The 25,492-nt window shown below is 46.4% G+C and overlaps 1 protein-coding gene across 1 annotated transcript in view; it reads right to left on the reverse strand.

The window, feature by feature from the left end:
* Positions 1-25,492, reverse strand: part of LOC112257031 (AF4/FMR2 family member 2) — a 336,258-nt gene that overhangs the window by 259,797 nt on the left and 50,969 nt on the right. Inside the window, exon 2 of the mRNA XM_042326311.1 lies at positions 14,268-14,388. Within this exon, the coding sequence (XP_042182245.1) occupies positions 14,268-14,388 (121 nt within the window). The remainder of the gene's footprint in view (positions 1-14,267; positions 14,389-25,492) is intronic.

Genomic DNA, 25,492 nt, shown 5'->3' on the forward strand with positions numbered 1-25,492 from the left:
ACATGCTATAGGGATACGCTACAGGGACATGCTACATGGACATGCTATAGGGTTACACTAGAGGGATACGCTACAGGGATATGCTACAGGGGCACGCTACAGGGATACGCTACAGGGATACGCTACAGGGACACGCTAAAGGGACACGCTAAAGGGACACGCTACAGGGATATGCTACAGGGATACGCTACAGGGATACGCTACAGGGATACGCTACAGGGATACGCTACAGGGATACGCTACAGGGACACGCTACAGGGACACGCTAAAGGGTTAAAATAGGAAGCAGCTCCGTTGAAGTGTGTGTGTGTGTGTGTGTTTATTTGTGTATGTATGTGTTTGTGCGTATATGTGCAGAGAGGATCTGAAAAAGCATTTGAATAGGAGAATACTAAAGAGACAGACTTTGAATGGTGGCAGGCAGCAGTAGTGATGTGCTGGGTCGGGAGACTAGGGCAATATAACTCTGTACAGGCCAACAGTCTCTCAATGGGAGGCTTTGTTTGCTGTCTAAATAGGTGTCAGATCCCACAGTTCAAAACCAGCGTGCCATCACAACCCTACCACCCCACCACAGCCCTGTCCCCCCACCACAGTCCTGCCACTCCAACACAACCCTACCACTTCACCACAGCCCTGCCACTCCAACACAACTCTGCCACCCCACCACAGCCCTGTCACTCCAACACAACTCTGCCACCCCACCACAGCCCTGCCACTCCATCACAACCCTACCACCCCACCACAGCCCTGCCACTCCAACACAACACTACCACCCCACCACAGCCCTGCAACTCCAACACAACTATGCCACCCCACCACAGTCCTGCCACTCCAACACAACTCTGCCACGCCACCACAGTCCTGCCACTCCAACACAACCGTACCACCCCACCATAGCCCTGCCACTCCAACACAACTCTAACACCCCACCACAGCACTGCCACTCCAACACAACTCTGCCACCCCAGCACAGTCCTGCCACTCCAACACAACCCTACCACCCCACCACAGCCCTGCCACTCCAACACAACTCTGCCACCCCACCACAGTCCTGCCACTCCAACACAACCCTACCACCCCACCATAGCCCTGCCACTCCAACACAACTCTGCCACCCCACCATAGCCCTGCCACTCCAACACAACTCTGCCACCCCAGCACAGTCCTGCCACTCCAACACAACCCTACCACCCCACCACAACTCTGCCATCACGGCTTTGCCAAGCAATGGTTCGGGATTAATGCACATCGGAGGGATCATGGCTTTGTGCTAGCCTTTATGATTGAACTGAGATGAGATCTGAGAAACAAAGAGTATAATTAAAGCTAATTTGAATGAGCTGATTCATACTGTATGACAATGGGAAAGTAGGTTTTATCCACAGCTAGTTGTTGTTGTAGTGACATCACAGTATAGTAAAGAGAATTCCAAAGGACTCCCAAGGATACCTGTGAATGTGTAGAAGACATTGACACATCTTCCATGTATTGTCTGTGAGGGAGTATGCTGTGAGGATGTTAAGTAATACACAGGCAACAGGGATATGCTACAGGGATACGCTACAGGGATACGCTACAGGGGTACGATACAGGGATACGATACAAGGATACGCTACAGGGATACGATACAAGGATACGCTACAGGGATACGATACAAGGATACGCTACAGGGATACGCTACAGGGATATGCTACAGGGGTACGCTACAGGGGTACGATACAGGGATACGATACAAGGATACGCTACAGGGATATGCTACAGGGGTACGATACAGGGATACGATACAAGGACACGCTACAGGGATAAGCTACAGGGACACAAATATACGCTACAGGGATATGATACAGGTATACGCTACAGGGATATGCTACAGATATACGCTACAGGGATATGCCACAGGTATACGCTACAGGGACACAGATATACGCTACATGTATACAGGTATACGCTACAGGGACACAGATATACGCTACATGGATACAGGTATACGCTACAGGGATACGCTACAGGGATACGCTACAGGGATATGATACATGGATACGCTACAGGGATACGCTACAAGGATACGATACATGGATACGCTACAGGGACACAGGTATACGCTACAGGGACAAAAGTATATGCTACAGGGATAAGCTACAGGGATACGCTACAAGGACAAGGTATACGCTACAGGGATACGCTACAGGGACACAGGTATACGCTACAGGGACACAGGTAAACACTACAGGGATATGCTACAGGGATACGCTACAGGGATACGCTACAGGGATACGCTACAGTGATAAGCTACAGGGAGACGCTACAGGGATACGCTACAGGGATACGCTACAGCGATAAGCTACAGGGATACGCTACAGCGATATGCTACAGGGAGACACTACAGGGAGACGCCACAGGGATACGCTACAGGGATACGCTACAGCGATAAGCTACAGGGAGACACTACAGGGATACGCTACAGCAATACGCTACAGGGAGACACTACAGGGATAAGCTACAGGGATACACTCCAGGGATAAGCTACAGGGATACACTACAGGGATATGCTACAGGGATATGCTACAGGGATACGCAACAGCGATAAGCTACAAGGAGACACTACAGGGATACGCTACAGCGATACGCTACAGGGAGACGCTACAGGGATACGCTACAGGGATACGCTACAGCGATACGCTACAGGGATACGCTACAGCGATACGCTACAGGGAGACGCTACAGCGATACGCTACAGGGATACGCTACAGCGATACGCTACAGGGAGACACTACATGAATATGCTACAGGGATACGCTACAGGGATACACTACAGCAATACGCTACAGGGATACACTACAGGGATACGCTACAGGGATACACTACAGCTATAAACTACAGGGATACGCTACAGGGATATGCTACAGGGATAAGCTACAGGGATACGCTACAAATATAAACTACAGAGATATGCTACAGGGATACCCTACAGGGATAATCCACAGGGATACGCTACAGAGATATGCTACATGGATACGCTACGGGGATATTCTACAGAATTATGCTTCAGGGACACGCTACAGGGATACAGAGATATGCAATAGAGATATGCTACAGGGATACGGTACAGGGAAATGCTACAGGGATAAACTACAGGGATACGCTACAGGGATACGCTACAGGGATACTATACAGGGATATACGCTTCAGGGATACAGGGACATGCTACAGGGATATGCTACAGGGATACACTCCAGGGATACGCTACAGGGATATACTACAGGGATACTATACAGGGATATACGCTTCAGGGATACAGGGACATGCTACAGGGATATGCTACAGGGATACACTCCAGGGATACGCTACAGGGATATACTACAGGGATACGCTACAGGGATACGCTACAGGGATATGCTACAGGGATAGAGGGATATGCTACAGGGATATGCTATAGGGATAGGCTACAGGGATAAGCTACAGGGATATGCTACAGGGATATGCTACAGGGATATGCTACAGGGATACACTACAGGGAAATGCTTCAAGGATATGCTACCGGGATACACTACAGGGTTCAGCTACAGGGATATGCTACAGGGATACACTACAGGGAAATGCTTCAAGGATATGCTACAGGGCTGCACTACAGGGTTCAGCTACAGGGATATGCGACAGGGATATGCTACAGGGATACACTACAGGGATATGCTACAGGGATACGCTACAGGGTTAAGCTACAGGGATGCACTACAGGGAAACGCTAAAGGGGTGCACTACATGGATACTCTAAAGGGACACGCTACAGGGTTACGCTACAGGGTTACGCTAGAGGGATGCACTACAGGGACACGCTACAGGGTTACGCTACAGGGTTACGCTAGAGGGATGCACTACAGGGACACACTAAAGGGACACACTAAAGGGAAACGCTACAGGGACACACTACATGGATACGCTAAAGGGACATGCTACAGGGTTACGCTAGAGGGATGCACTACAAGGACACGCTACACAGGGACACACTACAGGGATACGCTAAAGGGACACGCTACAGGGTTACGCTAGAGGGATGCACTACAGGGACACACTAAAGGGACAAACTAAAGGGACACACTACATGGATATGCTAAAGGGACACGCTACAGGGTTACGCTACAGGGTTACGCTAGAGGGACGCACTACAGTACAGGGAAACGCTAAAGGGATGCACTACAGGGAAACGCTAAAGGGATGCACTACATGGATACGCTAAAGGGACACGCTACAGGGTCACGCTACAGGATTACGCTAGAGGGATGCACTACAGGGACACGCTACAGGGTTACACTACAGGGTTACGCTAGAGGGATGCACTACAAGGACACGCTACACAGGGACACGCTACAGGGATATGCTACAGGGATACGATAATACATAACTACCCTGGACTGAGACTGTAACTACCCTGGACTGAGACTGTAACTACCCTGGACTGAGACTGTAACTACCCTGGACTGAGACTGATGTTATGTACTGTAACTACCCTGGACTGAGACTGATGATATGTACTGTAACTACCCTGGACTGAGACTGATGATATGTACAGTAACTACCCTGGACTGAGACTGATGATATGTACTGTAATTACCCTGGACTGAGACTGATGACATGTACTGTAACTACCCTGGACTGAGACTGATGATATGTACTGTAACTACCCTGGACTGAGACTGATAAAATGATGTGTATTCTTCTCCCTCACTGCTTGTCATGGGATTGGCAATGTTCAATTGCGATTATCATTTTACAGTAATGTAATTTGCCTTCAATATGGAAATGAACAAAAATATGAAAAATAACAAAAAAAGAATGAGTGTAAGACGCAGAGCAAAGACTCATCCAGCAGTTATCTGTTAAATGGTCTCTCTCCTTTGTAAACCAATCTGGTTATCTTTGCCTGTAAGAGCCTTCCCTCCTCACTGGTGCAGGAGCAGAATGCCTCAGCAGTTTGCATAATATCCATTAGTGCTTCCCAATAACGAGCATCAATATGGACCCACATGAGTAAACACCTAGCACGAATAATCTTAAATCAATAGAGCACTAACAACAGCAGGGGATCCAGGAGCTAGCAGATGTAAGGTAGACTCAGCTATGAACCACAATACAATTCTGAAAGAAACTGGGAATGTAAATGACAAATAATTTGATATGTCGCAATCCTACTTTTAAAACCTATTGATAATATCTGACAGCGATGAAGATTAGGGGAAAATACAATTGCATTTAAAATAAGAAAATGTATTTTATATGACATCTTTTACAACCCTGGAGAGCCAAATTAGCATAAAATGAATGAATGTATCTCCTTCTCTATCTCTAGGGGTCTGCTCCTCAATGGTAACGCTGGTGCCCATGACTAAAACATCCAGTACCGGGGCTGACCACTGGGGGACCAGGGAGAAGGAGGGACCGGGGGGGAGCTGGGGGACCATGGGGGGCAGGGGAACCAGGGAGACTAGGAGCCAGGAGGAGACCAGGGGTCTTCTGAAGGTACAGCCAGCTCTCCTCTGCTCTGGGGCGTCTCTCTAGGTGCCAGTGGAAAGCAGTAAATCAGTCCCAAATAGCTGCTAACAGCATAGTTCCATTAAACAGGATTAAAGCGGGATTAACTAATAGCGGCCTGAGATGAGGAGAGGAAAGAGGAGAGGAAAGTATTGCTATTACTCTCTACTGAGCACTGGGCTGGGAGAGGGAGAGAGAGAGGAAGAAGTAGAGAGAGAGAGGGCTAAAGAGAAAGCATCGCTGAACCAGCCAAGCACTAACAGCACACATTGGTTTCTAAACACACATAATTTTACTGGCCCTTAAATCTCCCAGTTTACATGCCCGGACACTGAAGCCTGGAGTGGAGTGTCCATTCTCCTGCAGATGTGATGACATCAATGACTATTAAGTAGCTGAGTCAATGACACTGTAGGAGTCTGGAGCATAGATCTGTCTCAGGCTCTAAACCACTAACTACAGTATAGCCTGATTAAAGCCATCTATATATTTTACTCTAAACCACTAACTACAGTATAGCCTGACTAAAGCCATCTATCTATTTTACTCTAAACCACTAACTACAGTATAGCCTGACTAAAGCCATCTATCTATTTTACTCTAAACCACTAACTACAGTATAGCCTGACTAAAGCCATCTATCTATTTTACTCTAAACCACTAACTACAGTATAGCCTGACTAAAGCCATCTATATATTTTACTCTAAACCACTAACTACAGTATAGCCTGACTAAAGCCATCTATCTATTTTACTCTAAACCACTAACTACAGTATAGCCTGATTAAAGCCATCTATATATTTTACTCTAAACCACTAACTACAGTATAGCCTGACTAAAGCCATCTATCTATTTTACTCTAAACCACTAACTACAGTATAGCCTGACTAAAGCCATCTATCTATTTTACTCTAAACCACTAACTACAGTATAGCCTGACTAAAGCCATCTATCTATTTTACTCTAAACCACTAACTACAGTATAGCCTGACTAAAGCCATCTATCTATTTTACTCTAAACCACTAACTACAGTATAGCCTGATTAAAGCCATCTATCTATTTTACTCTAAACCACTAACTACAGTATAGCCTGACTAAAGCCATCTATCTATTTTTAGGACAATGCAGTTCCATTGCTGACCTAACCTAACCCTAAACACTAAACCCTTACCCTAACCCTTAAGCTTAAAATAGCCTTTGTCCTCACTGAAAATGTTCCTTGTTTTACTATCCTTGTGGGGACTTTTGTGGATTTTAGGTACTCACAAGGATAGAAGAACCAACCCCCACCCACCCACCCACCCACACACTCACACATGCTAGGACTGTTACAGTGACCGAGACCTAACCTTAACACTAAAACGTTATTTCATTTTTTATTTAACTAGGAAAGTCAGTTAAGAGCACAATCTTATTTCCTATGACAGCCTACCCCAGCCAAACCCTAAGGCAGACAATACTGGGCCAATTGTGCACCACCCTATGGGACTCCCAATCACAGCCAGTTGTTATACAGCCTGAAATTGAACTAGGATCTGTAGTGATGCCTCAACCACTGAGATGTAGTGCCTTAGACTGCTGTGCCACTCGGGAACCCTAACTAACCCTAGTTCTTAACCATAAACCTAATTCTAACCCTAACACTAATTCTAACCTTAACCACAAACCCCCTAGAAATAGCATTTGACCTTGTGGGGACTAACAAAACGTTCCCAGTTGGTCCCCACAAGTATAGTTACACACGTTCACACACACAAAACATGCCCGTTCATCTTCATCTGAGCGCCCGCTCAACCTACTTCTTTCAGTCAGGGAAATTAGGTTCCAGAACACATGACTGTCCTCTTGACTGAGTCTCGAATCTGTCCAGTTAGTTAGCTGAGAGATCTCAGGCTTGGCTAGGGAACAGTGGCCTGACTGCCCTCACACCTTAGCCTCCTATTGATCCTGCTCTCACAACACATCCACGGGAGAATCCCTCTCTATTGACACTGCTTAGCACACACACACACACACACACACACACACACACACACACACACACACACACACACACACTCTTCTCTAGTATCTGTCTGCAGCCAGTCAGCCAATGGATACATCATACTGTGAGCAGGGGATACATGAAGGACTGAGACTGCTTGGCACCTCCATGACTTACAGGAGAAAGGTGTAATCGTCTTTCACATTTGTCATTACTCTACTGTACATCATTCCTATGGACAATATGGGACCTAAGGGATGTGTTTGATGTACAATTGAATACATGCTACAGCAAAACATAATATCATCATGGCATGTAAAGAAAAGCATTAAAAAAATATTGAGAAGCAGATCATTTAGAACACTTCGAAGTCTGTGATATCTTATCCTGTCCACATTAGCTGTCTATGCCTGCAGCCCCCATACGGACAGTAATCTGCTTGGATGCAGTCAGTGGTCTCCAATCCCTTTAATTAATATAACATAAAGTAATAGCACATATCGGTAGCCATAGAACAAGCTGCTATTCACCCGCTATAGAAATACTGTTTTGACCATCTGTGGCATCTCATTCATCTAGTAACACACAAAGAGAACACACACAGGCGGTGAAAACTGTGCATTTGGAGACTGGCAGACTGGCAGACACTGATGGAGCCCAACAACTGGAGGACCCACAGTAGACTGGAGACAGACTGACGAGACTGGTCAGGAACAGGATATTAACAACTAGCCCAATGACTGGAGGAGCCAGAGTAGACTGGAGACAGACTGACGAGACTGGTCAGGAACAGGATATTAACTACTCGCCCAACGACTGGAGGAGCCAGAGTAGACTGGAGACAGACTGACGAGACTGGTCAGGAACAGGATATTAACAACTAGCCCAACGACTGGAGGAGCCAGAGTAGACTGGAGACAGACTGACGAGACTGGTCAGGAACAGAGGATTAACTACTCGCCCAACAACTGGAGGAGCCAGAGTAGACTGGAGACAGACTGACGAGACTGGTCAGGAACAGGATATTAACAACTAGCCCAACGACTGGAGGAGCCAGAGTAGACTGGAGACAGACTGACGAAACTGGTCAGGAACAGAGGATTAACTACTCGCCCAACAACTGGAGGAGCCAGAGTAGACTGGAGACAGGGGGTGTTGGTATAATGGAGGGGTTGAAGCTGGGGGTATGATGGAGGGGATGTAGAAGTTGGAGGAATAATGGGGGAGAGTAGTTGAAGGAATAATGGGGGTAGAAGCTCGGGGAATAATGGGGTAGAAGCTGGAGTATAATGGGGGTGAAGAAGCTGGGGGTATAATGGGGATAGAAGCTGGTGGAATAATGGGGTTAGAAGCTCAGGGAATAATGGTGGGGGTAGAAGCTTGGGGAATAATGATGGGGTAGAAGCTGGAGTACAATGGGGCGGGGGTGTAGAAGCTGGGGGTATAATGGGGGTAGAAGCTGGGGGAATAATGGAAGGGTAGAAGCTGGGGTATAATGGGGGTAGAAGCTGGAGGAATAATAGGGGTAGAAGCTGGGTGAATAATTGTGGGGGGGGTTGGTGGAATAATAGGGAGTGGTAGAAGCTGGGGGAACAATGGGGAGTAGAAGCTGGGGAAATAATGGGGAGTAGAAGCTGGGGGAATAATGGGGAGCAGAAGCTGGGTTATAATGGGGTGGTGTAGGTGGTACAATGGGAGGGTTGAAGCTGGGACTATAATGGGGGTAGAGGTTGAGGAATACTGAGGGGTTGAAGTTTGAGGAATAATTGGGGGTAGAAACTAGGTTATAATGGGGGTAAAAGCTGGAGGAATAATAGGGGTGGTAGAAACTATGTGAATAATGGGGGTTAGAAGCTGGGGGCATAATGAGGGTAGAAGCTGGTGGAATAATAGGGGATGGTAGAGGCTGGGGGAATAATGAGGAGGTAGAAGCTGGTAGAAGCATTCCCATAATGGGGGAGTAGGTAGAATCATTCCCATAATGGGAGGGGTTGAAGTTGGGGGTATAATGGGGTAGAAGATGGGGGGAAATGAGGTGGTTGAAGCTGGGGTATAATGGGGTGTAGAAGATTTAGGAAGAATAGGGGTGGTAGAAACTGGGTGAATAATGGGGAGTAGATGCTGGTGGAATAACAGGGAGTGGTAGAAGCTGGGCGAATAATGGGGGTAGAAGTTGGAGGAATAATGGGGGACTAGAAGTTGCAGGAATAATGGGGAGGTAGAAGCTGGGGGAATAATGGGGAGCAGAAGATGGGATACAATGGGAAGGGTTGAAGTTTGGGGTATAATGGGGGTTGGAAGTTGGAGGAATAATGGGGAGATGTTGAACTTGGGGATATAAAGGTAGTAGAAGCTGGAGGAATAATAGGGCGTGGCAGAAGCTGGGGGAATAATGGGGAGGTAGAAGCTCATGGAATGCTGGGGGAAAAAGCTGGGGGTTAATGGAGGAGCAGAAGATGGGGTATAATGGGGCGCGGTATAGGTGGTATAATGGGAAGGATTGAAGCTTGGGCTATAATAGGGGTGGAAGTTGGATGAATAATGGGTGGGTAGAAGTTGGAGGAATAATGGGGGTAGAAGTTGGAGGAATAATTGGGGGTAGAAGCTGAGGGAATAATGGGGGTAAAGCTGGAGTATAATGGGGGTGTAGAAGCTGGGTGTATAATGGGGTAGAAGCTGGAGAAATATGGGGGTAGAAGCTGGATAAATAATGGGGGGTAGAAGATGGAGGTATAATGGGGAGGGGCGGTAGAATATGGTGGTATTATGGGGTTGGTGTAGAAGCTTGGGGAATAATGGGTGGTGGAAGCTGGATTAATAACATGTGGTAGAAGCTGGGATTTAATGGGGAGGGTGTCAAGCTGGGTGTATGGGGGAACTGGGGGAATAACAGGGGGTAGAGGCTGGGGTTATAATGAGGAGTTAGAAGATGGAGGGTAGAAGCTGGATAAATAATAGGGGGAGAAGATGGAGTAATAATGGGGGAGGGGGTGGAAGCTGGGTGTATTATGGGGTGGGTATAGAAGCTTGGGGAATAATGGGGAGTGGAAGCTGGAGTAATAATGGGGGAGGTGTCGACACTGTGTGTACGATGGGGGTCAGAAGCTGGGGGAATAACAAGGGGGGTAGAAGCTGGGGTTATAATGAGGGGAAGGAAGATGTGGGAATAATGGGGGCTGAAGCTATAGGTATAATGGGGGCTGAAGCTATAGGTATAATGGGGGTTGAAGCTGCAGGTATATTGGGGGTGTCGAAGCTGGGTGTATGATGGGGTCAGAAGCTGGGGGAATAACAAGGGGGTAGAAGCTGGGGTTATAATGAAGGGGTAGAACCTGTGGGAATATGGGGGGGCAGAAGCTGTAGGTATAATTGGGGGTTGAAGCTGCAGGTGTATTGGGGGTAGAAGTTGGGGGTATAATGGGGGTTTAAGCTGGGGTTATAATGGGGGCAGAAATTGGAGGTATAATGGGGGTAGAAGCTGGGTTTATAATGGTGGGTAGAAGCTGGAGGAATAATGGGGGTGGTAGAATCTGGGTGAATAATGGGGGTAGATGCTGGAGGAGTAATAGGGGTTGTAGAAGCTGGGGGAATAATGGGGGGTAGAAGCTGGGTTTTATAATGGGGGCAGAAATTGGAGGTATAATGGGGGTAGAAGCTAGGGGTATAATGGGGGTAGAAGCTGGAGGAATAATGGGGGTAGAAGCTGGGTGAATAATTGTGGGGGGTTGGTGGAATAATAGGGAGTGGTAGAAGCTGGGGGAACAATGGGGAGTAGAAGCTGGGGAAATAATGGGGAGTAGAAGCTGGGGGAATAATGGGGAGCAGAAGCTGGGTTATAATGGGGTGGTGTAGGTGGTACAATGGGAGGGTTGAAGCTGGGACTATAATGGGGGTAGAGGTTGAGGAATACTGAGGGGTTGAAGTTTGAGGAATAATTGGGGGTAGAAACTAGGTTATAATGGGGGTAAAAGCTGGAGGAATAATAGGGGGTGGTAGAAACTATGTGAATAATGGGGGTTAGAAGCTGGTGGAATAATAGGGGTGGTAGAATCTGAGGGAATAACGGGGAGTAGAAGCTGGGGGCATAATGAGGGTAGAAGCTGGTGGAATAATAGGGGATGGTAGAGGCTGGGGGAATAATGAGGGAGGTAGAAGCTGGTAGAAGCATTCCCATAATGGGGAGTAGGTAGAATCATTCCCATAATGGGAGGGGTTGAAGTTGGGGGTATAATGGGGTAGAAGATGGGGAAATGAGGTGGTTGAAGCTGGGGTATAATGAGGTGTAGAAGATTTAGGAAGAATAGGGGTGGTAGAAACTGGGTGAATAATGGGGAGTAGATGCTGGTGGAATAACAGGGAGTGGTAGAAGCTGGGCGAATAATGGGGGTAGAAGTTGGAGGAATAATGGGGGACTAGAAGTTGCAGGAATAATGGGGGAGGTAGAAGCTGGGGGAATAATGGGGAGCAGAAGATGGGATACAATGGGAAGGGTTGAAGTTTGGGGTATAATGGGGGTTGGAAGTTGGAGGAATAATGGGGAGATGTTGAACTTGGGGATATAAAGGTAGTAGAAGCTGGAGGAATAATAGGGCGTGGCAGAAGCTGGGGGAATAATGGGGAGGTAGAAGCTCGTGGAATGCTGGGGGAAAAAAGCTGGGGGTTAATGGAGGAGCAGAAGATGGGGTATAATGGGGCGCGGTATAGGTGGTATAATGGGAAGGATTGAAGCTTGGGCTATAATAGGGGGTGGAAGTTGGATGAATAATGGGTGGGTAGAAGTTGGAGGAATAATGGGGGAAGAAGTTGGAGGAATAATTGGGGGTAGAAGCTGAGGGAATAATGGGGGTAAAAGCTGGAGTATAATGGGGGGGTGTAGAAGCTGGGTGTATAATGGGGTAGAAGCTGGGGGAATAATGGGGGTTAGAAGCTGGGGAAATAATAGGGGATAGAAGCTGGGGGTATAATGAGGGGGTAGACACTGGGGGAATAATTGGGGGTAGAAGCTGTAGGTATAATGGGGTGGTAGAAGCTGTGGGTAAATTGGGGGGGTAGAAGCTGAAAGACTAATGGGTGGTAGAAGCTGGGTGTTTTAATGAGGGGTCAAAGCAGGTGTAAAATGGGGGATAGAAGCTGGGGGAATAATAGGGGGTAGAAGCTGGGGGTATAATGGGGGTACAGGATGGACGCATAGTGGGGAGGGGGTAGAAGCTGAGCTTGTAATGGGGTAGAAGCTGGGGGAATAATAGGGGTAGACGCTGGGTTTATAATGAAGGTAGAAGCTGGGAGAATAATGGGGGTAGACGCTGGGGTTACAATGGGGAGGTAGAATCTGGAGAAATATGGGGGTAGAAGCTGGAGAAATAATGGGAGGGTAGAAGCTGGAGAAATAATGGGGGTAGAAGCTGGAGAAATATGGGGGTAGAAGCTGGAGAATAATGGGGGTAGAAGCTGGAGAAATATGGGCGGTAGAAGCTGGAGAAATAATGGGGAGTAGAAGCTGGAGAAATAATGGGGGTAGAAGCTGGAGAAATATGGGGGTAGAAGCTGGAGAAATAATGGGGGTAGAAGATGGAGGTATAATGGGGAGGGGCGGTAGAATATGGTGGTATTATGGGGTTGGTGTAGAAGCTTGGGGAATAATGGGTGGTGGAAGCTGGATTAATAACATGTGGTAGAAGCTGGGATTTAATGGGGAGGGTGTCAAGCTGGGTGTATGGGGGAACTGGGGGAATAACAGGGGGTAGAGGCTGGGGTTATAATGAGGAGTTAGAAGATGGAGGGTAGAAGCTGGATAAATAATAGGGGGAGAAGATGGAGTAATAATGGGGGAGGGGTGGAAGCTGGGTGTATTATGGGGTGGGTATAGAAGCTTGGGGAATAATGGGGAGTGGAAGCTGGAGTAATAATGGGGGAGGTGTCGACACTGTGTGTACGATGGGGGTCAGAAGCTGGGGGAATAACAAGGGGGTAGAAGCTGGGGTTATAATGAGGGGAAGGAAGATGTGGGAATAATGGGGGCTGAAGCTATAGGTATAATGGGGGTTGAAGCTGCAGGTATATTGGGGGTGTCGAAGCTGGGTGTATGATGGGGTCAGAAGCTGGGGGAATAACAAGGGGGTAGAAGCTGGGGTTATAATGAAGGGGTAGAACCTGTGGGAATATGGGGGGCAGAAGCTGTAGGTATAATTGGGGGTTGAAGCTGCAGGTGTATTGGGGGGTAGAAGTTGGGGGTATAATGGGGGTTTAAGCTGGGGTTATAATGGGGGCAGAAATTGGAGGTATAATGGGGGTAGAAGCTGGGTTTATAATGGTGGGTAGAAGCTGGAGGAATAATGGGGGTGGTAGAATCTGGGTGAATAATGGGGGTAGATGCTGGAGGAGTAATAGGGGGTTGTAGAAGCTGGGGGAATAATGGGGGGGTAGAAGCTGGGTTTTATAATGGGGGCAGAAATTGGAGGTATAATGGGGAGAGAAGGAGGAGAAGACAACACCGGGTAGAAGCTAGGGGTATAATGGGGGTAGAAGCTGGAGGAATAATGGGGGGTAGAAGCTGGGGTATATTAGGGAGGATTGTAGAAGCTGGGAGTATAAACTTATTTTATCTAGCACCTTACATCATGCTTGCTGCCTGGCGATGCCCTAGGAAAAGTGATGGGAGATGGGATGCTGCATGCTGACTGACCTCCTTCCCAACTCCTCACGCCCTTCCTTCCTTTCTTTCTTCCTTCCTTTCTTCCTTCCCAGGCCCTTACCTTGTATGGCTCCCCAAAGAGATTAAACCCAGAGGAGAAGAGATCTTCGTCCTGCTGCACCTCCTGAGTCCGCCGCTCCCACTCCCTCTTCTTGAGCGCATTGCGGTCCTGCTCATAATGACTGCATGGGGAGAGAAGGAGGAGAAGACAACACCAGGTCTGTCAGAGTATTCACAGCTGTCATGATAGACTGCAGGGCTTTCCAACCCTGTTCCGGGAGATCTACCATCCTGTAACTCATTAATAATTAGCTGGTTGATAAGCTGAATGAGGTTAGTTACAACTGGGGTTGTAGCAAAACTTAAAGGAGGGTAGCTCTCTAGACACAGGGTCAGAGAGCCCTGCCACAGTGAAACATTGAGTTGTGAGGGAAGCCCTGTCTAATAGACACAGGCTGACACTAAGCTGATGAAGGATAGGCAGCACCGGACAGAAAGGAAGTGGATTGTCATACAAACACTGAATACAGGACACTGCCGGAAAGAAAGGGCATGCTTACCCAAGAGGAGAAAGAAAGGGAATGGCTACCCAACACGGAGTGGAAGGGCCAGCCACAGGTTATTAAGCAACACGGAGCAGAAGGGCCAGCCACAGTTTATTAACAAACAAGAAGTGGAAGGGCCAGCCACAGTTTATTAAGCAACACGGAGCGGAAGGGCCAGCCACAGTTTATTTACAAACACGGAGCAGAAGCACCAGCCACAGTTCATTAACCAACACTGAGTAGAAGGGCCAGCCACAGTTTATTTACCAACACTGAGTAGAAGGGCCAGCCACAGTTTATTAAGCAACATGGAACAGAAGGTCAAGCACAGTTTATTTTTCAACACAGAGAGGAAGGGCCAGCCACAGTTTATTAACCGACGTGGAGCAGAAAGGCCAGCCACAGTTTATTAAGCAACACGTTGCCGAAGGGCCAGCCACAGTTTATTAAGCAACACAGAGAAGAAGGTAAAGAACAGTTCATTAACCAACACGGAGCAGAAAGGACAGCCACAGTTTATTAACCAACACGGAGCAGAAAGGCCAGCCACAGTTTATTAACCAACACGGAGCAGAAAGGCCAGCCACAGTTTATTAACCAACACGGAGCAGAAAGGCCAGCCACAGTTTATTAACCAACACGGAGCAGAAAGGCCAGCCACAGTTAATTAACCAACACGGAGCAGAAAGGCCAGCCACAGTTTATTAACCAACACGGAGCAGAAGGGCCAGCCACAGTTTGTTAACCAACACGGAGCAGCAAGGCCAGCCACAGTTCATTAACCAACAAGGAGCGGAAGAACCAGCCGCAGTTTATTAACCAACACGGAGCGGAAAGGCCAGCCACAGTTCATTAACAAACACGGAGCGGAAGGGCCAGCCAAAGTTTATTAACCAACATGGAGCGGTAGGGCCAGCCACAGTTTATTAAGCAACACGGAGTGGAAGGTCAAGCACAGTTTATTAAGCAACATGGACCGGAAGGGCCAGACACAGTTTATTAAGCAACATGGAGTGCAAGGTCAAGCACAGTTTATTAACCAACACGGAGTGGAAGGGCCAGACAGAGTTTATTAACCAACACGGAGTGGAAGGTCAAGCACAGTTTATTAACCAACACGGAGTGGAAGGGCCAGCCACAGTTTATTAAGCAACACGGAGCGGAAGGGCCAGCCACAGTTTATTAAGCAACACAGAGTGGAAGGGCCAGACACAGTTTATTAAGCAACATGGAAGGGAAGGGCCAGACACAGTTTATTAAGCAACACGGAGGGGAAGGGTCAGACACAGTTTATTAAGCAACAGGGAGCGGAAGCGCCAGCCAGAGTTTATTAACCAACATGGAGCGGTAGGGCCAGACACAGTTTATTAACCAACATGGAGTGGAAGGTCAAGCACAGTTTATTAACCAACACGGAGTGGAAGGGCCAGACACAGTTTATTAAGCAATTCGGAGTGGAAAGGTCAAGCACAGTTTATTAACCAACACGGAGTGGAAGGGCCAGCCACAGTTTATTAAGCAACACGGAGGGGAAGGGCCAACCACAGTTTATTAAGCAACACGGAGCGGAAGGGCCAGCCACAGTTTATTAAGCAACACGGAGTGGAAGGGCCAGCCACAGTTTATTAAGCAACACGGAGGGGAAGGGCCAGACAGAGTTTATTAAGCAACACGGAGGGGAAGGGCCAACCACAGTTTATTAAGCAACACGGAGGGGAAGGGCCAGACACAGTTTATTAAGCAACACGGAGGGGAAGGGCCAGACACAGTTTATTAAGCAACACGGAGGGGAAGGGCCAGACACAGTTTATTAAGCAACACGGAGGGGAAGGGCCAGACACAGTTTATTAAGCAACAAGGAGGGGAAGGGCCAGACAGTTTATTAAGCAACACGGAGGGGAAGGGCCAGACACAGTTTATTAAGCAACACGGAGGGGAAGGGCCAGACACAGTTTATTAACCAACACGGAGGGGAAGGGCCAGACAGTTTATTAAGCAACACGGAGGGGAAGGGCCAGCGGGTGTAAAAGTGTAGGCCTTTTGAGTTCTAGGCTCTTTAGTCTATGTTGATTCCCTTTTACACCCTTGTATGTTTTACAATGAAGAGCATACTAAAACCAATATGACTTTTTCCCAATATTCCAATTTAGTAAATACATTCCCAGTATATGTTTGCAATAACTGAACATAAAAGTTGTCCTAGACAGACAGGTAGGTTTCCATATCTTCATTCAGGTTTGTTAAGCCTGTTTGGTGAGCAGAGCAGCCATATCGGCAGCGAAATAAATCCACAGTGTAACATTTGTCTGCTTTCTCCTTTGTCAGCTGATGTAAAAGTTGTGCCTAGCTGTCCTATGGCTGTCCGACCACTACCAACACTTGATTAAAAACCCTGCTCTATGCCCTCTCATTAGCATAATGTCCCACGCTCCTCCACCTCCGCTGCTGCTGCTCTTTCCAAAGAGGTGGGAGTCGAACTAGCGTAGCGACGTAGCAGCATTAGCGTCCTGGCCCCGGGCTATCACCAGGCCCCCTGGGGCCCGCTGGAGAGCTGGGCATTAAGACAGGCAGCAGAAGGACCAGCCAGGGCTGAGGACGTGATAGCAATGTGGTAGTGTTCTGTGGTGGTGTAGACTAGAGGGTGGTATAGGGTGAGAGGGCCAACCCTAAGAGAGACATGCAACCAGAACAGAGCAGAGCAGAGTTGACTGAACAGAGCAGTGCAGTGATGGTCAGCTCCCACAGCAGTGATGCACTGACAAGGGTAATGGAAAGCCTGAGTACCTGCTCTGCTGTCCATCTAGAAATACCAGATGGTACGCTCTAGATAGACAGCATATTAAACAATACCCAGCACTGTGTGATCATCTAAATGTTTCAGCCATTTTGTTTACCATTTCTCCGTTATTATGATTTCAATTAAATTAGTAGTTGATTGAAGTTGATTGACGCTGATGTAAATGAAAGTGACAAAATGGCTACATGGTGGTGATAATAACATAGTAGGAAATCCCATCACACTTAAATACCTGAATACAGTACCCCTAGAATTATGAACTAAGATTTCCCAGCTTTCTCAAACCAAATAAACATATTTCCCATCTCAAACTCTGTTCCTTTGAAGAACACCGCAGGAGAATCCCAGACTTGGGAAGCACAAGCAATTGGCAGTGATAGATATGAGACAGAGACAGAGAGTTGGAATCAGTTTGCCTTCAATCTGCCCTTGCTCTGCTCAAAACACACCTCCGGGTCCTATGGCTTTTCCAAAGCATTTAATCAATCAGCAAATTATTTTGAAAAGGGAGGCCTGGGGAAAAAAAAACGAGGCCCTGTTTCAGGGCGACAGGCGATTGTTTTAATGGAAATAAGAAATAACACAGGAAGAGAAAGAAGGGGAGGAATGCGGCAGGGAGAGATTGACGGCCGGGCCCATGCAGTAATGACAGCAAGATGTCAGTTATCTTTACTCTGGGCCTGCTCAAACCTGCCAGTGCGCCCTGACAGTCTGATAGATCAAATTTCCAGCTGTCATTGGCTCCCGTGCCCCGACAGTCCCCTGCCACTAAGTCCTGTGTCTAATGCACCAGTGTTGTTATGAGGTGTGGGGTCAAGACTGATCATTAACTCACTACTGTAGAAAGCCAGCTATCCTCTAAGGGAAGAGCGATCGAGGCATGATGTTTCAGTGCTAACAGATATTAGTCTGCAGAGGAGACGACAGTGCTGCTTCAGCCCTTTTTACTCCTATGGGAAATGTGATATATATATAAAAAAGATTTCCAGAATTGATTTTATTTTTTCTCATTCCGGCGATGGTTTTAATAGCAGAGAGAGGGTTTTTATAATGATGATGGTGATGTCGATGATGATGTTCTCTGTAAATTGTAGCATTGGCAGCTCTCTTCTCTTCCCCCTGCAGACTGCCGGCCTCCCACCCCTGGTTCTTTCCAACATAACATAAAAAAGCTAATACTGATATCCACTGTAAACCCAATGAATTTAATCTCGGCTGAGCTATGCTGCACTTGGAAGATAACCAAATAGACCCAGGTTTTATCCCCCTCCCCTCCCAGGCCCAGTGTACAAGCAGCACAGTGAAAAGAACACATACAGAGATGTAAAAAGCAGCCAATCCCCCCACCATTATTCCAATATAGCAGCCTAAACAACAGTCACTGATTTCTGATTTAGAAAGTGGCAATTATTAATTTCAAGCACCGGCTAATTAAAACTACAGCTAGGCATTTAGCCTCTTGTTACAATTATTTCAATGCTTTCTAATTATATGGATCTACTTATCTACTCTATTAGCGCTGGAGCGGGGAAGGAGAAAATCTGGCAACCCTTGTCATTCTGATTCCTCAAAGAGAGACACTGTGGTGAAGATCAGACGGTTGGGAGGGTTTATCAGCGGTAGTTCCTGGGGTTGCCAGGTCCGGTGGTATCTGGAGTCTCTATAGAAAGATGTGCTTTGGGGATTGAGACAAGAGGGAGAGGGATGAGTAGGGGATGGGGATGGGGATGGGTTTGGGAAGAGAGCTAACTGCCTGCCACAGAAAACTTGGATTGATGTGCGATCACAAGGGAATCCAGTATTCTTCATGCCGAATTCTCTGATATAATTTAATGACAAACAGACATCTGAAAATAGCAAGCATTCCTCTGACGGTATGAAGTAAAATACAATAACACATCCAATGATGAAAAGCTAGTGTCTGTCTTTAATGGAACATATTGAACAATATGCTGTTGTCAAAGCCACAGTGCTATGTTTAAGAATGCAGAAATAACAAGACAATAGCTGTCATACTTTTGACCTGTTTTCCTTTCTCTTCCACATGGCACATGCATGAACTTTGCTCCCTATTTCTTAAGTGGGCACAGCCGTAATTACCATGTTGAATATAGTAGGATGTAATGACAGGATACAACAGAGGCCTCTTAAAGAGAACCCTACCATAGTCCAGAAATACTCTCTTATCCACCTCTCTGCAGCAAACCCAGTGAGGAAACATTTTCACCCCAGGTTCCAGGGCTGTAGCCTGATGACAGCTGTGAGGATAGGTTTTTACGGCAGGTTCCAGGGCTGTAGCCTTATGACAGCTGTGAGGATAGGTTTTTACCTCAGGTCCCAGGGCTGTAGCCTTATGACAGCTGTGAGGAAATGTTTTTACAGCATGTTCTAGGGCTGTAGCCTGATGACAGCTGTGAGGTTAGGGTTTTACCTCAGGTTCCAGGGCTGTAGCCTGATGAGAGCTGTGAGGATACGATTTTACCTCAGGTCCCAGGGCTGTAGCCTGATGACAGCTGTGAGGATAGGATTTTACCTCAGATTCCAGGGCTGTAGCCTGATGACAGCTGTGAGGATAGGACTTTACCTCAGGTTCCAGGGCTGTAGCCTGATGACAGCTGTGAGGATAGGCTTTTACCTCAGGTCCCAGGGCTGTAGCCTGATGACAGCTGTGAGGATAGGGTTTTACCTCAGGTTCCAGGGCTGTTGCCTGATGACAGCTGTGAGGATAGGACTTTACCTCAGGTTCCAGGGCTGTAGCCTGATGACTTAGTGTCTGCAGTAGCAGTGTGTAGAGGAAAGCAGGGCTCCCTCCTGTCACCACAGTCAACAGCTGTGACATGTTAGCCGTGTTGGTGCCAGTGTCGACACACAGCCCAGCTGTGACACACGGCAGCCGTGCCAGTGTCCTATCTGTCCTCCTCTGCTTCTAGTGGGCATGTGAAAACACATTCCAGCTGTCATCATCCACACCCACATCTACACCCACACACACAGCTTCCATGTGAGGTGAGGCATTACATTACATGTAGCCTAGTGGTTAGAGCGGTGGACTAGTAACCGAAAGGTTGCAAGATCGAATCCCTGAGCTGACAAGGTAGAATCTGTTGTTCTGCCCCTGAACAAGGCAGTTAACCCACTGTTACTAGGCTGTCATTGAAAATAAGAATTTGCTTTTAACTGACTTGCCAGGTAAAATAAAGGTAAAATAAAAACAGAGACAGAACAGACACGTAGGTACACAGACTGTATCACATCTTCTCCACAGATGATCACATTTGAATCAGCACTGTCAAACACTGTGAATTCTCAGAGAGTCAAACTCCTCAGGTCTTTATTAAGGATCAGTCAATGCAGGCTATTCATAAACACAGCACATTATGGTATGTCACAGGTTTCACAAACACAGGACATTAAGGTGTGTCACAGGTATCATAAACACATTAAGGTGCGTCGCGGCCTCCGAGGAGGAGTGCTGCATGGTGTGACTGCTGCTGAGTCGGTTGGCCAGAGCAGGAGACTGAGAGCCTCTTTGATTAATTGCCAGATGCCAGGTTATCAACCTCTTCCTCAGGGATTTGTTTCATTTTCGACAAGGAGGCCATAATTTGCACTTGCAGTAACAGTGATCCTGTGTTACTATGGAGGTGCCCTGCCTGCCTCCTTCCCTGCCTGCCTCCCTCCCTCACACACAGCCAAGAGAGAGCCACCCCCTCAGTTCATACCATGTGGGTAAATGTCCTGTTTTCCTCTATCTTTCTCTCTCCTTCTCTCTCTCTCTCTCTCTCTTTCCCTCTCCTTCTCTCTCTGTTTCTCTCTCTCTCTCTTTCCCTCTCCTTCTCTCTCTGTTTCTCTCTCTCTCTCTTTCCCTCTCCTTCTCTCTCTGTTTCTCTCTCTCTCTCTTTGCCTCTCCTTCTCTCTCTGTTTCTATCTCTCTCTCTTTCCCTCTCCTTCTCTCTCTGTTTCTATCTCTCTCTCTTTATCTCTCTCTCTCTCTGTTTCTCTCTCTCTCTCTTTCCCTCTCCTTCTCTCTCTGTTTCTCTCTTTCCCTCTCCTTCTCTCTCTTTCCCTCTCCTTCTCTCTCTTTCCCTCTCCTTCTCTCTCTCTTTCCCTCTCCTACTCTCTCTCTTTCCCTCTCCTTCTCTCTCTCTTTCCCTCTCCTTCTCTCTCTGTTTCTCTCTGTTTCCATCTCTCTCTCTCTGTTTCCATCTCTCTCTCTCTCTGTTTCCATCTCTCTCTCTCTCTGTTTCCATCTCTCTCTCTCTGTTTCCATCTCTCTCTCCCTCTGTTTCCATCTCTCTCTCTCTCTGTTTCCATCTCTCTCTCTCTGTTTCCATCTCTCTCTCTCTCTGTTTCCATCTCTCTCTCTCTCTGTTTCCATCTCTCTCTCTCTGTTTCCATCTCTCTCTCTCTGTTTCCATCTCTCTCTCTCTGTTTCCATCTCTCTCTCTCTCTGTTTCCATCTCTCTCTCTCTCTGTTTCCATCTCTGTTTCCATCTCTGTTTCCATCTCTCTCTCTCTCTCTCTCTCCCTCTCCCTTTATTAACAATACTGTAATAGAGCCCATGATTAAATGCACTGGCCAATTAGAGAGTACTGTCTGGGGCTGCTCTACATCTGAATGTCATGTTATGAATATTTGAAGAGGAGCAAGGGGCTCGTTTCCAGTTTTGACCCAATTTAGCAAACAGAGCTAATGATGTGCTATAACATAATTTCAGTGTCCAGAAACAACACAATCGATGTCAACCTCCCAGTAGATAGGGGCAAGTGGCAACTGACCACTTCCCCAATCACCATCAATTTGACAGACAACGAGAGGAAGACGTGGCCATCTACACTGTCATCAAATGGTGAGGACTGATCCACGGGAGTCATTTCTAAACATGGAGTACTGGAGATCTCTTTATACAGGATATGACATTAGCCATTGATATTAATATAATGTAGATAGGTTTTATATCACATTCACATCAACAATGTACTTGCTGATAATGGATCTACAGCTGAATATGATTGCTTGTCAAATTTATCCAAAGTGTGTGTTCTCTATATAAAAATGGACCTAATAAGTATAATTCGGCCCATATTGTGTTATCTTTATGAAGAGGCCTTCTGGTCGGCTTGGGTCAAGTCGTTTAGCCTCACAGCGGTGTGTGATATCTACCCTGGGGCTTTGACTACCTTCATTTATGTATGATTCATTGAGATCTAGAGAGAGAGATGATTTCAAACAATGAAATGCCTATGAGCATAGCAGGGCAGACAGATTGATTAAATCACAATGGCTCTTGTTCAGTTGAAATATTTCTGAAACATGAAGACTTCAAATGCTGCTGTTAAGGATATACAGCTATCTATTTAAAAAATAATGTATTCATAATACGATGAGTCCAAGTCAACAAAACCACCTGAATGTTGCTGTCTCTTATAAAAGTTGTGAATATTTGTCATAAATGGTACAATGATTCAGTATCGTCCTATTCTCTTGAAGTGTAGATCATTGAGAGGTCCGTCACCATTCCCGGACCATAATAAAGACATGCCAGTTTGCTGCCGTGCATCACGACATACAGCACCTTGTTTATAGTCACAGAGTCGACCTTCGCATTGCAATGAAACCGTCCCTGATAGGCTACAAATTGCATTGACTGTCGAGGAACCATGATAATCACTTTCTCTTCTCAACAGGACCCCCGCTAGTCCGATTAGTGGCTGCCCTTGTAAATGGAACTTCAACGTGGCACACAGACGACCATGCTACACACGTCAGCAGATGTGGATGTGTGAGGTGTCAGGGGATATAGTGCGCTGTGAATGCCATTACAGAGCTGTACCATTATTAATGGCTACAGGCCCACACTCCATGATGTGATAAGTGACCATTCTCATTAGATTTACCAACTGCGGAGATCATCAGTAATCTATTTTGTTTCAGATCCCAATGCATAATCTATCAATATGACAGTAGACAATAGTGATGTTATTTCTACTCGCAGCGCACAATTGGCAATGCACAGCGCTCTATCCATGTCTGTCTGTGTCTTAGTGGGTAGGAGTGTTCACACTAGTCTGCCTAGCGCACACAGTGCCATCATCCAACGTAAACAAACAGACAACTGAGAATATTCAGTCATGTCTAGACAGCCTCAGTGACATCATCATACTCCTCTCCACAAGCCCCCACATACACTCAACACATTGATATGGTAACTTTTCCTCTCACTTCGAAAAGACAGACAACTGGCTTAATCTGCCTCAGAGGAGAAGGGAGAGGAGGAGAGGAGAGGAGAGGAGAGGAGGAGAGGGTAGAGGACATTAATGTTGGGCTGGAAGGACACAGGCAACAGCCTTCCTTTGATCTCACATCCACACACTGACAAGAGGAAATGGGACCAGTATGCCCTACAGTCACATGTTCTCTTACACGTGAAAACATAAAATATGTGCAGATTCAAATTAATCAAGAATATTATGAACTTTTTGAGCCATTTACACATGCACAGCGCACCGAGATTTTCAATTCCTTTCACAGGCCTATAGGCTGTTAATGTTGCTAGGGGGGAAAATATCACTGCTTTATGATTTATGGATTCAATTATTCTGAAATAATAATAATCGGAAAGCATTTTCTTGGAAGTAAGAAAATACAACCAGTACTCTTATTAAATATCAAACATAGGACCAATAAACCGCTGTACATATAAAGAAAAGGAGGGGATGCATAGGATCATTCTCATCAATGTGATATACAGTACCAGTCAAAAGTTTGGACACACCTAATCATTCAAGGGTTTTTCTTTATTTTTGCTATTTTCTATATTGTAGAATAATAGTGAAGACATTAAAACTATGAAATAACACATATGGAATCATGTAGTAACCAAAAAAGTGTTAAACAAATCAAAATTCTTAAAAGTAGCCACCTTACGCCTTGATGACAGCTTCACACACACTTGGCATTCTCTCAACCAGCATCATGAGGTAGTTACCTGGAATGTATTTCAAATAACAGGTGTGCCTTGTTAAAAGTTAGTTTGTGGAATTTCTTTCCTTCTTAATGCATTTGAGCCACTCAGTAGTATTGTGACAAGGTAGGGTGGTATACAGAAGACAGCTCTATTTGTAAAAGACCAAGTCCATATTATGGCAAGAACAGCTCAAATAAGCAAAGAGAAACTATGGTCCATCATTATCTTAAGACATGAAGGTCAGTCAATGCGGAAAATTTCAAGAACTTTGAAAGCTTTGAAAGTGCAGTCGCAAAAACCACCAAGCGCTATGATGAAACTGGCTTTCATGAGGACCGCCACAGGAAAGGAAGACCCAGAGTTAGCTCTGCTGCAGAGGATAAGTTCATTAGAGTTACCAGCCTCAGAAATGAGTGGGACTATCATTTGTTTTTCAACAGGAAAATGACCCAATACACCTCCAGGCTGTGTAAGGGCTATTTGACCAAGGAGAGTGATGGAGTACTGTATCAGATGACCTGGCCTCCACAATCATCCAACCTCAACCCAATTGAGATGGCTTGGGATGAGATGGACCGCAAAGGGAAGGAAAAGCAGCCAAATATTGCGCAGCATATGTGTGAACTCCTTCAAGACTGTTGGAAAAGCATTCCAGGTGAAGCTGGTTGAGAGACTGACAAGAGTGTGCAAAGTTGTCATCAAGGCAAAGGGTGGCTACTTTGAAGAATTTCAAATATAAAATATTTTTAGATTTGTTTAACACTTTTTTGGTTACTACACGATTCCATATATGTTATTTTATAGTATTGATGTCTTCACTATTCTACAATGTAGAAAATAGTTTAAAAAAATTAAACAACCCTGGAATGAGTAGGTGTGTCCAAACTTTTGACTGGCACTGTACATCTGAAAAGGAGAAACTCTTATGAGACAGACCGCCTTCCTGCGACACCCTCTGATCCCCACACACGCTACC

The sequence above is a fragment of the Oncorhynchus tshawytscha genome, linkage group LG08 (assembly GCF_018296145.1).
Source record: "Oncorhynchus tshawytscha isolate Ot180627B linkage group LG08, Otsh_v2.0, whole genome shotgun sequence".
NCBI classification, from domain to species: domain Eukaryota; kingdom Metazoa; phylum Chordata; class Actinopteri; order Salmoniformes; family Salmonidae; genus Oncorhynchus; species Oncorhynchus tshawytscha.